General features: G+C 33.8%; 1 protein-coding gene across 1 annotated transcript in view; it reads left to right on the forward strand.

Annotated features, from left to right (window-relative positions):
- The window catches only part of LOC121384422 (roquin-1-like), a 46284-nt gene that overhangs the window by 15748 nt on the left and 15656 nt on the right, over nucleotides 1–14880 (forward strand). The window contains exons 8-11 of the mRNA XM_041514814.1: nucleotides 1613–1822; nucleotides 2443–2720; nucleotides 3331–3626; nucleotides 13904–14348. Coding sequence (XP_041370748.1) covers nucleotides 1613–1822; nucleotides 2443–2720; nucleotides 3331–3626; nucleotides 13904–14348 — 1229 coding nt within the window. The remainder of the gene's footprint in view (nucleotides 1–1612; nucleotides 1823–2442; nucleotides 2721–3330; nucleotides 3627–13903; nucleotides 14349–14880) is intronic.

Here is a 14880-nt window from a genome sequence, read left to right on the forward strand (position 1 = left end):
GTTGTTATTGGGGTTTGTTTTTTAATTCTGGTCAGAAACAGTTATTGGGAATAATGGACATAAATACTGGACATCTGACCACAAATGCCAGTAAGTAAATACAACTTTTTCAAAATAAAGGTGTGTAATTTTAATCAGCATTAACTGATCTAAAATATTAGAAAAATTAGAAGAACCTTCAATAATAATACTTACCAATTCAATTGAAAATGTGTGAGTAAAAGTTATTACATTGTATAGTGGTTTTTGTAAAAAAAAAAAAATTCAGTAGTCGTATGGTTAAACAGCAACGTTAGTGTTTTCTAGTCTAATAGCAGTTTTATTGTAATAAACATATTGGTAAGCAAACTCATCCTGACAGGATCGTTTGTTTTATAAGTCACCTGTTCTTAACCTTTAGACTACTCGATTAATTTTTGACAAAAACAACGTTGAGTGGGTACAAGTTTATAATTTTTACTCACATATATTCACTTAAATGTTTTATAAATACATAAAATAAAGTTCATATATGAATCGGAAAATATTATTTTCGTGGGTTTTGGTAATTTTTATGATATTTTAGATCAGTTGATGGTGATTAAAATTGGGGCGAAAAAAGTCACATGTGGTCAGCTGTCCAGTATTTATGTCCATTATTCCTGATAACTGGTTTTCTGACCAGAATTAAAATAACCCAAAACTAACTACAATTCATATTGCAATATTTGGTGATTTTCGTTGTTGGTAAAACCATCAAATTTATTATCAAAATAGCTGTTGCAATCCACTATCGAGCCCTAAAAATGCTGCCATTGTTTCAAGTGAATAAACTGTTTCCTCTTCAAAAAAAACGTTTCCAGTGAGTGTTGTATGCAAAACGGTGGGAAATGAATTGGGGAATGCACTGTATACAACGTAGAGTATGACGTCTGGTGAGATATCTCGCCTGCAGTAGTCGGAAGGTTAAAACAGTCATTGTAATTCAACTGGTATTTTAGAATTGTAGTGTTTAAGGGTTTTGACAAGGTAATAATTTTTCTGTGTTAATTCCAAAATACCTGTTTATAAGTAGTTTTTATGTAGTTGTATGCCAGCAGTTTCTTCGGTGATAAAATAATAGACCTTATTAACTAATATAAGATGGCTTTTGTTGGTAAAACCATTTTTTAGTCCCCTACCAGACCTTTTCCTCCAATGCTTCACAATAATGAGCTGCAGTTTTGTATATAGCTTTATCATGTGCCGTTACAAATTGTTGGACCTTTATGGAAATTTACTCATTTTTGATAAAGTTATGACCAGATCACGTTTGACTTAATTTATATGGAAATTTATTCATATTTGCAGAGTTATGGCCATTGAAACGAGGAGATTTTAATATTTGTGTTTGTCCAGAATACTTGGTTTAGCTGGGTATTGATGGATTTGGGGCTCTTTACTATTGCGAAAATTTTCACGACCAAACAGATCATATGCTTTTACAACAAACAAAACTTGATGAAGATACAACATTAAAAAATTATATTTTTGATTTGAGGGGGATTTTCCAAAAAAAAAGTATGCTTTTTGTGCTTGTCCAACTGTTGATGATTGTGAAGGATTTGTGAAGTGTTTTTATTTGTTGGTGCAGATACCGACTGAGAAATAAGAAGATGGGTGCGAGGATGACGTCTGCACCGACGTCTGCGTCCCTGACAGCCAAGGAGAAGGTTGAGCTGGCTGAGGTGAACCGGACGATGGAGAGGAAGATGAGTGATAACGGATCACAGAGCACGGCACGGCCCATCGCGGTTCGATTGGAACCACCCGCTGGGGGGCAGCGCACAGACACAGCAGACAAGTGAGATTAACTCTTCTCAGCAGGGGTGGGTGGGGGCACGTAGCCCGGTGGTAAAGCTCTCCTTGATGTGAGGTCAGTCTGGGGTCGATTCTCATTGGTGGGCCTATCGGGCTTTTTCTTTTTTCATCCAGTGCACCACGACTGGTATATCAAAGGCCATGGTATGTGTTATCCTGTCAGTGGGATGGTGCATATAAAAGATCCCTTGCTACTAATGGGGGAAATGTAGCAGGTCAGAATTACCAAATATTTGACATACAATAGCCACTGATTAATAAATCCATGTGTTCTACTGGTGTCATTTAAAAAAGCAAACTAACTTTTTGTGAACCAGTTTTTAGACACTGAGATGGAACCTCTTTTTAGTCATTGAGATGGAGCAGGTTTTTAGTCAGTGATGTGGAACTTGTTTTTAGTCGGTGAGATAGAACATGCATGTTATATTTTCTCGTGAGAGGTCAGACTTCAATTTTTTAAAATAAATTGCATTTTAAATTAAAAGTACATTTGTATATAGGACTACTGTATGATATACTTGCTTGATTTTACAGAATATTAAGAGAGCAAATATTTTTCTTAGGCAAGTTTTCACTTATTTTTCTTTTTCTTTTTTTCTGTAGACCAAATCCACCAAAGAAAAAGGAAGACATCTCTACTTCTATGGGAGCATTAGCATTGCAGTCCTTGTCTGGCACCAATGGTGTGCTTCCCCAAACTCCAGAAGCATTAGCATTGCAGTCCTTGACTGGCACCAATGGTGTGCTTCCCCAAACTCCAGATACAGTGTCTTTTGTTCCCACTCCTCACACGGCAAATAGAGGCTCGGTGACGACTACCCCAAAGGAACCATACGTCGTGTCGCAACAAGGTCCTCCTGTGGAAATCATGCCTCCCAATGGTAGGGTGATTTTGTCAACTTCTTAAACACCCATAACAAAGAAATTACTGGGTCACAATACCTGTCAAATTACAGCCTACTTTTAACTTACAAAGTGGACTAATCAAGGATTGGGCAACATATCACAAAATAGAAAATTTGCAGTAAAACTTGTCAGAATACAAGTTACATTACTATATGTGTGGTCAAAGGTCTATAATTATTACTGCATTGGCCTTTATTTAAAATTAACGTGAATAAATGGCTGATTTGCAATCATTAGTCTGGCTTCAACTATGTGGAAGAGTGATTACACTGGAACTGATGTAGGATAGGAAACGGGTTTAAAATGTTTTAAACTCATCTTAAATTATTACCATTAACTGTTTATCATTTTAATTAAAATGAATTTAAAATAATGTCATAACCAGAGGTATGAATAATGTCTGTCAAAATGCAAATTGCCTTTTGGCATCACCATTAAAATGGGTCTTTCGGGTTGACATTAATATAGTCGTCTTAAATTAATGTTTATTCAAAAGCAATCGAACATTGGAAGTCGTCTTTGTTCACATTTTGTTAAATGCTTTCTTATCTCCGTTGGTTGTTACAGCATTGTTGTCTTTTTCAGGTGGCTATCAATTCACTCAGCTGCCATACCAAGCAGCAGTCCCGCCACCCATGTACGTCTCGAGATATTCATCGACACCCGCTTATCCTTATGTCTCAACAGAGAGCACTGCTTACCCCAACTACGTCAGCTATGATGGTACGACTCTGCCGGTGTCAACAGACCAGTGGTCGCAGCAGCAGCAGTACTACCCAAGTCAGACAGTGCCATATGTGCCCGGGGTTCAAGCGCTGGACATGGGCATGTTCGGACCAGGCTTGATCCAGCCGGGCAGTCACTTGAACAGTTGCGATCAGGTAGGCGGATGTTTTTACAGTAGCCAGTGCACAGCTGGTCCCTGTTTATGGTGGTACGGTTCGACAAACACAGCTATTCACTGAAATTCACCGAGTAAGAGACATAAAGGTGCATGGTTCTCTATTCATATCGAGCCTACGTTGACAATACTTGCTCTTCTTGTTTGCAAATAGCAATTTCTGCTTGTCCTAAATGTTTCTGGTCATGGTCATTGTATCTGATATATTCTGGTAGATACTGACATATTTTGTCTGAAACTACTACTTTTTAAAAATGGCTCTGTACTTTGAAACATATGGAAACATCCCTCTCATTTCTTGTGTAGTTTTGACAGTTCATACCAGATTTTTAAGCATTTCACACCTGAACAGTTAATCCTTCAAGATAGATCTTTAGTATTTAATCTTTGGCAACCATAAATTTAACTACAAACAAATGTTTTGCTATTTTAAAATTGATTCAGCCAAAAATAACAACTATGGAAAAATATTTCAGACTCGAAATTAATGTGTTGACTAAAGTTTGTACAAGAGCTTACATATACGTGCAAACAAAAGTTTAGTATTGGTTAGTCCAGCTTCGGTAAACCACTAGTTATTTGATTAAATAGTGTAGGAAGTTTTGGGTTTTTTTAAGTCATCTTGATTGCATATACCTGTACAATGGTCACATAGGTAAAGATGCTGTGTTAATTATTCATAAAAAGACAAAATGCTGTTGTCTTCAGTTTCCGGTCTACATAGGAGGTCATTAAAAAGTAAATGGCGAAAGTCGTCAATCTCTGAAATTTCTAAATTTTTATCCATTCACCTGAATGTACTTCATGCCATTGAAAAAAATATGACTTTTTCTAGGGGAGGAAAAATATACATGTCATTACAAATAACTGCCATTAAAAATGACAATATAGCAAATGGTCAAAATTTAAATGGAAAAAGTGTTTTGGGTTTCTGTTAACATTGGGATAACAAAAGACGACCTGATAACACTGGATGTTCAGAAGTTAATGTTGGAAACAAGAAAGTGGCGGTATTTTGTGAGAAAGGACACTCAAATCTCCTTTAAAGCAGGGTTGCTTTTTTTTTCTTTTTCTTCTTGTTTTTTTTCCTTTTTTTTTATTTTTTATTTTTTATTTTTTTTTTTTTAAGTTGGCACACTTTTTAGATGGTATGTAACAATAGCATCTCCAGAAAGGTATGGCCGTGGATCAGATTCAGAACAAATGTTTACTACAAATAAAAATTATTTATCAAAACTAAGATGTTTTTAAAAATCAGTGCTATATAAGTATTAGACTTTTAAAAAAATATATAAAAAATTGTGTGTGCTATTAAAAAGATTCTTTTATATTCAGAAGCTTTTAAAGTTAAAAAAAAATATAGTGCATACAAATATGAAGGCTAATTATTGAATTTGGAAAAAAGGTATGATGTGTGCAAAATCTGCTTTTAATCGATTGACAGGTATTTCTACTGGTGGTAGCTAGTACGTTGTGCTGCCCAATTATTTCACTTGGTAGAACACTTTGACTCTCGCATTGAGGGTCTCGAGTTAGTTTTTATTTTCACATTGACTTGCCTGCAGAGTATACTTTATATAAATGATGAGTGGAAATGTTTATTTTATTTTATTTTATATATATATATATATATATATATATAAACATTCGGGAGTGGGAGTGTGTGTGTGTGTGTGTTTGTGTGTGTGTGTGTGTGTTTGTGTGTGTGTGTGTGTGTGTGTGTGTGTGTCAAGTTTGATTTCAAAGATTTGGGAATCTTTGCTGGAGTTGTATAAAGTCGTGGCAGATTTCTTGGGACCATTCATCTCTGGCATGCACATCGTTTTAGTGTTTTCACAGTTGATATAGTTCTGTTACAAACCTGGAATTGTAGGTTTTTCGAAAATATTTTAAAGAGTGTCACACGATGTGAATGGACTTGCTTCATATGGGGTATATGGGTGGCCGTTACTACCTTTTGTCCAACACAACAGTGTCGTTCAATTGAATAATGTTTTTTTGTCCACTATCAGGGTTTCTGCCAGAGGGTAAAATGGGTAATGCCATATCTAGATTTATTTTGCAGATTAATTTTTTTAAGTTAATCTTTTGACAAAATTAATTACTCTTTATCATTAATGTATGATTTTCTTAACCGTCACCCTAAACGTAACCTATTTTCTTTTTGGGGGAGGCCCCCCAATTTCTTTTTGGCAGAAACACTGACTATCTAATATAAATTGAGATTGATGTCTCTACTCTTTAAAAAAAAATGTTGAGCTTTTTGTTTGTTTGGACTGGATTACTTTTTCACTATCTGCTGCATAATGCTGAGCCATCAGGCTTTGTCGTTCCTTTATTTTGAATTGTTGGAAATTCTTACTTGGTTTTCAACACCACCTGCACACACACACATGGATGAGAAAATGTTTTGAATTGTTGGTAATTCTTACTTGGTTTTCAACACCACCTGCACACACACACATGGATGAGAAAATGTTTTGAATTGTTGGTAATTCTTACTTGGTTTTCAACACCACCTGCACACACACACATGGATGAGAAAATGTTTTTATTATTGCAGCTTATATTTTTCGTAATGCTGTACAGGTTTTGTACCCTCTGTGATTTCAGGGTTTTGTTGGAAAGTTTTATAGTTGTTTTAACTTTATTGAATAGATTCTTTCTTTTTTAATATTGAGTCAGTTTGAGTCGAAGCTTATGGTTTGATGCAGTCATTTGGGAAAAAATTGCTAATGGTGTTTGTTTTTACTACAGATTTTGGGATCTGCATTAACCATCTCAAAACTGAGTGTTGTATCGTTGCTGTACATACCAGTCTTGCATATCAAATAATAATGGCTATGTAAACATATTTAGTGTATTAGTGCTATTATTTTCTAACACAAAGTTCCCTATAAGTTAGTGGACATCTGTGTTTGCCAATTCATTTTGAAAAGCATTCATTTCATCCCGTACACAAGTATGAGAAAAGTAATGTGAGATCTGTTAATCTCGCGATTTGCTAAATATTTCAAAGTTGTGAATGTATAAACACACAGGTTCTTATCTCTACTGAATAAGACCAAAATAATTTATTCTTATTTATACTCTTTTTTTTTTTTTTAAATATAGTTTGAAATAACTGCTGCTAAAATAGGTGCAATAATGCTGAGAAATGGAGGAAAAAGTGTAAAATGCTAAGTGCGTTCTATTAATGCTTCATGTACTTGTTGCTCTATAGTTCTCTTGTTGCTAATGTCTGCAGAAATTAAACAGATTGTCATACTGATGGATTCACATCTAATGAATGAATGAATGTTTAACAACACCCCAGCACGAAAAATACATCAGCTATTGGGAGTCAAACTATGGTAAATGGAAAACAAATTTGTTGATCAACATGAATATAAAAATTATGGATTTGTATCTGGACAATTGCTTTTATTTTATATTTTAACTACCAAAAAAAGAAGAAGAAGAAAAAAAACCTCAATCATAATTATTTGTTAATTATGTTAAAGATTCCTTTGGTTCTTATGTTGGTTGCAGTATCAAGATAACCCTTTATCAGAACCATATCAGAATTCCAATCATAAATTGATGTTTTAAAGCTGGACTTTTTGAATTCCCAAAATATTATTAAATTTCTATCACAAATTATTTTTTATTTAACTAAAGCCCAGCCAAAGCCATATTGTGGCCTTACTTTGCTGCTCTCTTATTGTGGTGGATTAGAAGTGAAACGTAATTAGTTTGTCGCATAAATGTAAAGTTGAATGCAATATGTTTTCAAACATTAAATACTGTGCTGTATTTGATAACATAAAAAAGTAGTTTTGCTCTCTTTGTTTTTGTTGTGTTATTTACTCCAAAAAAAAAAATCTACAATTGACCAGTCTTGTTTTTATCTACATTTGTAGGTGTTCTTGCACTATATTTACTGCTTGGTAGTTGTGTCGTATGTCTTTGTTCCTGGCGCTTTGTGTCGTCAGTCATGCTTACAGATTTGTGTCTCTTTCAGACGATGTATGGAAGTTACGTTGTGTACAGTATGGGGCCTCCCTCACATTCCTTATATGTCTCGCCGCTGGGACCTTGTATGGTCCCCGTCGATCAGTGTTCACAATTACACGAAGCATTGGACATACGTGCCTGTCAGGATTGCAATCATGAGACCTGTATTAGCCAGGATAATTACAATAATACTTGAACGTTTTCCTATCTTCTGGTGGATGTTTGAAAGTTTTTACACTTTTGGCCAGGTACACAACAGGTGGGGCAGTTTTTTTTTTTTTAGTACTTAGATGTTTATTGACGAGCAACTGAAACCGATTCAGGAAAAATAATGCGTTTTTTACTTCTTCTTTTTTTAAATTTATTTTTTTGTGATGGGTTGTTTTTAGTTCTTTAATAAATTGAAAAAGATAATGGCTTTCTTTAAAATAGCTGTTTATGAGTGTAGCCAATTCAACCAACATACAAATAATATATTCTGATAAAAGTAGAGCAGAAAATTGCACTAAAATACTGCAATGATATGACATTGGTTAAAGTAGGCCTTAAAAACACCCACCAGAAGAAAGAAACCATAATTGTTACCCAAATTTTAAAAAGCAAAATAATAAAAAAAATTGTAAAAAAATAAATATTTTGTGGTAAAGGTTTTAGTGATTTAAAAAAAAACCCACCTTTAAAAACATTTAAGTATTTTTGTTATTCATTATAATATAAAAAAATTACTATTAAAAATAAATTTTGTGAAAGTATAACAATAAAGTCTGTCTTAAGAAAACAGCTATTGGAGGAAATACTTTGTGGTACTTATAGGTACGTACCATAGTATTTAATCCACAAATTCAGACCCAAGTTTTATATTTAGGATTTTGTTTACATATGGTTTGCTAATTGTCCCCATGGTCAGTGAATGAATTGTGATGAATGCTAAGAGGAACACTATCCATATAAGTTAAAGTAATGCAGGGAGTGTACATTTCACTAGCAGTTCGAAATATGTTATGCATACATCATAGATTAATATACTAACCCAATTAGGTGATGGACGTCTTCACTTCCATTAGTAAACAGCTGAATCTAGGTTATGATCCACAGTTGACATTGGTGCCATGTGTAGTTTATACAAGTAGGCTACAAGTGGCGATACAGTCGAGACTACAGTATTTCTCATAGAGGCAATCAAAATTTCTTTTCAATATTGTAATGTTAATCTCTTTATGTTTTTCTTATAGGATTGAAATTTATCAGTAGTATATCTTCAAACACTACTGATTCTACAGTGTGTCTGTCTGTCTCTGTGTGTGTGTGTGTCTGTGTGTGAGATAATGTGTGAGGTGAACTGGGTGGAAATGGTCGAATCACAGATGTATATAGTTTTTTAATTTTTACTTCTGATAAAAAATTTAAAAAAGCACTAGCTGTAATCCTTTATTTATTGCCAGTGTCCGTCTCGCTTTACAGAATACAAATATAGAAATTCCCACATCCTGGGTATCTATAGATGTCACTCATAGATAAACGATCATATATCATTCATCATTATTGATACGTAGCATAGTACACCCATTTTATTACTTACAAGTGGAGGAATAAAAAGAACGTATCTTTGGAAGGTTGAAACAAATTTATATGAATATAAAGTATTTAAAAACTTACTTTTAAAATATTTGTATGTGATAAGGTTTTATCTGTTGTACATAGTCATTTACCAGTTTCTGACATATTATTAATAATGGTCCAACAAATTATTGAGATTTATCTTTTCTGTTCATCCCTTGTTCATTTATGATGATCAGTTTTTAAACACTTTCAGACGCAGTTTTAAAGGTCCATTTGTATGTAAATCTAAACAAAAAATGTTTTTGTTAAATAATAAATTCTTCTATTGATAAAATTTTCGTATCAACTATATTGATGGATGGAAGTTTGGATTGTTGAGTCTTGATGAGAGCTGTTGTCATTGAAATGTATATCTCATGATACAGAGCAAAAAAACTAATTGTCTCATACTGAGAATCCCCTGGAGTATGCACTTCGCAGTTAAATTTATAAACTACTTTATAAATGCATTGGTACATTCTGTTTGAAGATATTTCCAATTGTACACAATATTCCATAGATATTTGTATTTAAAGATTTTGTTGTTTTGCTACTGGAAATTTGTTGCACATAGTTGATAATTTGTGTGAATGGTGAGTGTATCCTCTTTGAATCATGTGTGGCAAAATGGAGTGACAAATTGTTACTTTTGTATTATAATAATTATAATAATTGTTAATGCACTAATGATTGTGGCATGTTAAAGTTCTTGGAATGTTCTTTTGTTAGTAACAAGATCCCCGTTGGATTTTCTTACAGCATATTGAAAATCTGTTAACACATCCTTCTACACAAAAGACATGTCAAAACTTTTACAGGAATGTTGCAACTTGGGGTTATAGTTTTTACTTTATTCCAGCATTGCCAATTTTTGCTTTTAATTGGTGCCGTTTTTGTGTAATCTCTGATACTCAGGAACTAAATGCAATTCCAAGTAAATTAAACACATTACCAGTAAAGAATTGCTAGTCACTTGTGTGTTTGACATTTTTCTAATGCATTTAGGTTGGTTTTAAAATGTGACCTTCAGCTGTTCTCAAAAGTTATATTATTAGGTACATATAGACCCACACACATATACAATACTTGAATGAAGATACAATTATTATTGATCACACATTGACAAGGATTCCAGGTTGTTTGACAAGTATGCGACACACAAGACATCTTTGACCACAAAACATCAATTTTTTTAACGTTAAAAACAAAACACTTTAAGAACCAATTTTATGACCGAATATGCCACATTTGTGTGTGGTGTCTGTGTATATAGTGTGTCTGTGTGTGCATGTTGGATTGTGGTAAAAAGAGATGTAAATATGGAGCGAATGTTTTATAGATTGTAAATTGGAATGAAGAGTGGAAAAGATGAGAATTGTTTTTATTATTGTTATTAAGTTAAAATAAGAAAGCTTACTATAGGTAAGTTGGACATTGCAGAGAGAACTAAATTGTTTGTTTTTAAGTTGATTTACAACTTAATAGTTAATGTTTTATATAGATAAACTTGGTCAAGTGGATTCTTTAAAAAAAAACATCATTTTTTTTGCCGGGTTAATACCCACATTTAAACTGGATGTTCAATACGGTACATGGTCACTCGGTCTAAACAAGGTTGAATGTCTCCACAAATCCTCTGAACTAACAAACGCTCAAGTGGCTAATTTATATTCGTCTTGTGAGAATTAAACCAGCTTCTCTTAGTGATTTCCTCATATTGAAAGTTTTTGTTGTGTCACTATGCAAATCATGTTGATTAGTTTGTGTGGTATGTTTCTTGTGTGTGCATCAAGTACTTTAATCAGACGCTATGGTTGTGATATAGTCAAAAGTGGATAGAATTCTGGATTGGAATCTGTGTAACTTGATTTAAAAAAAAAAAAAAAAATGTGTATTATATGTAGTTTTGTGCAGTCATATAACAAAAAAAGGAATTAAAACATATTGGATTGAATTTGTTTTCTGATTATTTTTTCCTTATTATGACTAAAGTTAACACTAGTGATGATTTCATTGAAGTATCACATGGCCAACTCCACCCCCACTGTTCAACAAAATACACAAAAAATTATATTAAATAACTGAAAAATAATCACTAAAGATAGGAAATAAACTTAAACTAATAACTTGAAAAACATTTTATATCCAGTGTTAAATGCTTTTTTAAAAATGATTTAAAATAAGATAGGTGTTATTGTTTTTAAAAAAAACCCAGAACATTTTAGAATGATAAACATTAAAAATGTGTTAATTGATAGTGATAAATGTTGATGTAAATATTAATTTTGCTATTGTTTACTTTGAAGTGTGATTATACATGTATTAAAAAAAAAATATAGATGTATAAGGATAGCCATTTTATGTAATTGATTTTGTAAATATTTTAACATACCAGTATTTGCATATTGCTAAATGTATAGGTGTATATTTTGTCAGAATAAAAAATAGTGATAACTTTTATTAGTGTTTAGTTTTCATAAAAACTATTATCAAACAAAAGTATGTAAATTCAGTTGTCTATTGTCAATATTATCATGAATCCAGTGCCGAAGCCAGGCTAACAAAATTAAAGGAGACAAGTTAACGTTAAGTACATCAAAAGCATGTTCATGTGCATTTCTTAAGCATTCAAAGTGGAAAATAGAATATTTAACCAAATGGAGCCATTGTCTCCTTCAGCCTACCTTTAGCTGCGGCACTGGAATTCCTAGCACTAACAGTTATGAAACTATTTTCTCAGATTTCATGATAGTGTTCCCGTTACAAGATTTCGATGGGTAAGTATGGGTACACATTAGAAACGGTTTCAAGTGGCTCAGCATACGGGACTGGATTTCCTAGCGCTAACAGTTATGAAACTCAGATTTGGTCGTAAAGCGCTCCTGTTAAGAGATTGCTGTCGGGTAAGTATGTGTACCTTTACAAACTGATGTGTATCGGTTTCAGTCACTCAACCGGTCTTTGTGGGTGGGTGGGGACATGGACTTTCTGGGGTTTTCTTCTCTCTTTTTTTTTAATATATATTTTTTAACTGATCCAAATTTTGATATAGTTTTTGTTTTACTTGGACTTTTTTTTATTTTTTTTGTATCTGATAAGGTAAAGTGGTCCATATATGTAGATTCCTATTCTAGAATCAAACATCCCTTCAATGTCGTTGATTATGTAATAGTACTGCAAAACTATCGACTCGCTAGACCAATTCCAACACTTCAATTAAAGTAGGATCAGTTTTTGTTTTAGTTTTTTCGTTGTCGGTGGGGTTTTTTTTTTTCATACATGCATATAATTTTTGGGGCCATTTAGGTAAAAATCCAAATTTAAACAGCATACATTCTTTTCATAATATTGAGATAATTTGTTCAAAGATTATTGACTTGCAATTGCCTTGAAAAATTGTTCATTTTTAGCAGGTTAGAACTGAAAAATGTTGGGAGGATTTCCACTCCTAAGACTACACATCAAAATCACCAAATGTTTGACATCCATTAGCCAGTGATTAATAAATCAATGTGCTCTAGTAGTGTCATTAAACAAACATTAACTTTGAACCATTCTGAAATAAACACCCATCAATTTTATTTGTGTAGCTTCTGAATTCACATGACTGATTTATTAATAATACCAATTAAAACGTAAAAAAATAATGCTTTGACCAGTGTTTCATGGTAGTTATTTCCAAAAAAAAATTAGTTGTAATTGATAAGCTTTTCTAAATGTTTACAACTTTTTATTATTATTTTTAAAAAATGAAAAAAAAAAATGTTGAAGTTTAATTTTTTTTTAATCTGGTCTAAAACATTCACATCCTAATCATTTTTTTTTTTTTTTTTTTTTCTCCAAGATGGTCGAGAGATTAAATTAGACAGCAGAACAGTATGTAGGGTGTATGGTTAGAGTGTATTTGGCAGTACTGTGTTAGATGTAAAATTTTGTGCCTCACTCCCTGGGTTGTCTGCTGTTGGAGCAGATGTACAATTCTTTCAGTGTCAAGATCACGTCATGAGCAGGGGTTGACACGGCAACCAGGGACATGTCGTTGATCTGGCCGACAGCCATCTTGGCAGGCGGTGGTAGAAAACAGGTACTTTTGTAAGTCTGCCAACTTTCGTAATGTGCGTACTCATTGGTGCATGTTGAAAAATTGCGCAAACCTATCTCTCTCCCATCACGTTTCTAAATATATATATGAAGTATACACTTCACAGCTTTAGTATATTTCTTTCTGTTCTTTTACTTTTAAAAGTGATACAAATTATCTTTTTGATATATCTCCATATATTACTTGAGAAAGCTGTCATTTGTATTTTGGTAATATGTGACAGAGTATATTATTGCACTCTGTATGAATTGTGCATGTGTTTATGGAAAATCATGTATACCGTGTTCTTTGCAGCAACACAGGAAAAGTGCGATTTTGTTTTGGATGAGAGAGTGTTATTTCTCTTTTTTCATATTTGGTGGTAAGATTGGAAAGATCCTTCAGTGGTTTTGAGAGAGTGTTAATTTTTTTCAACAGCAAATATATAAATGTATTACTTTTTCTCTTTTTTTCCCCACTGTATGTTTATAGTTATTGTTAAACTATTTATACTGTTTCAAGATTTCATGGAACAAAACGGACGTCCTCAGCTTTGTTTTAACTGTTTGTTTTGTTTTTAGGCCAGAGAAACACTGACGGATCTTCACTCGAGGAGGAACGAAATTCTAGCAAAACTGCACCAGAATTCCCAGTTTGGTTGTCGTAAGCCGGCATGTGAGCCCCCACTGTACCCACCTAAATACCCGGTGTCATGCGTGCCTCAGCAGAGTGTGGGCCATTACGGACCGTCAGCCATGCAGACCCACCGGTCCCAGCCATCAGTGGACATGAGACACGCGTGTTTGAACGAGCGGTCCATTGTGATTATTGACCCACGGACAGATCATCCAACAAGTCTGGGCTCCTGTCTCCAGGAGAGATCCATTGTTCACGACGGTCTCCCGCCCAGGAATGTGCATTCGAACAGTGTGACTTCTCAGGCGGGACTCTTACACACTACAGCGCTCTTCACTGCGGTCACCGACAGTGTCAATGTGGCCAAAACATCCGCACTGGAAACGTCGGGTGAGTGTTACTCTTCTGTAAGCTGTGTGTGTGTGTATATATATATATATATATATATATATATATATATATATATATATATATATATATATATATGGTGGCACAAGCAGATTAGCAGACTGCTAGCTGGTACACACAACTTGCCTTGGTTGGTAGTCGTATGTACAGAGCTGCAAGCTTTGTGCTTGTATCATCAGCTAGTTAAAGATAATATTCTCTGTATTCATTAAAGCCTTCTCATTCTGTATATGTGTGGTATACTTTGCATTAGTGTGCCAACTGGATGACTTAATGCTGCCTGTCATTAAAATTTGATTTCTTCAATCGCCAGTGTAGTACGTCGTCGGAAAGCAAGATTCAACAATTATCTCTACAGCATTCATGTTGACATTTGCATTTAGCTGTCTTATGGTCTAAGTGCATTTGTATCGAACCTGGCTCGCACATTCTGTCATCCAGGATGAGAATAAAGCAGGGTCATGATAACCACCGATGTTGTGTGGACAATGAGCCTATGTAGTTTTTTGTTTGT

This window comes from Gigantopelta aegis, chromosome 10 (assembly GCF_016097555.1).
Source record: "Gigantopelta aegis isolate Gae_Host chromosome 10, Gae_host_genome, whole genome shotgun sequence".
Lineage (NCBI taxonomy): Eukaryota > Metazoa > Mollusca > Gastropoda > Neomphalida > Peltospiridae > Gigantopelta > Gigantopelta aegis.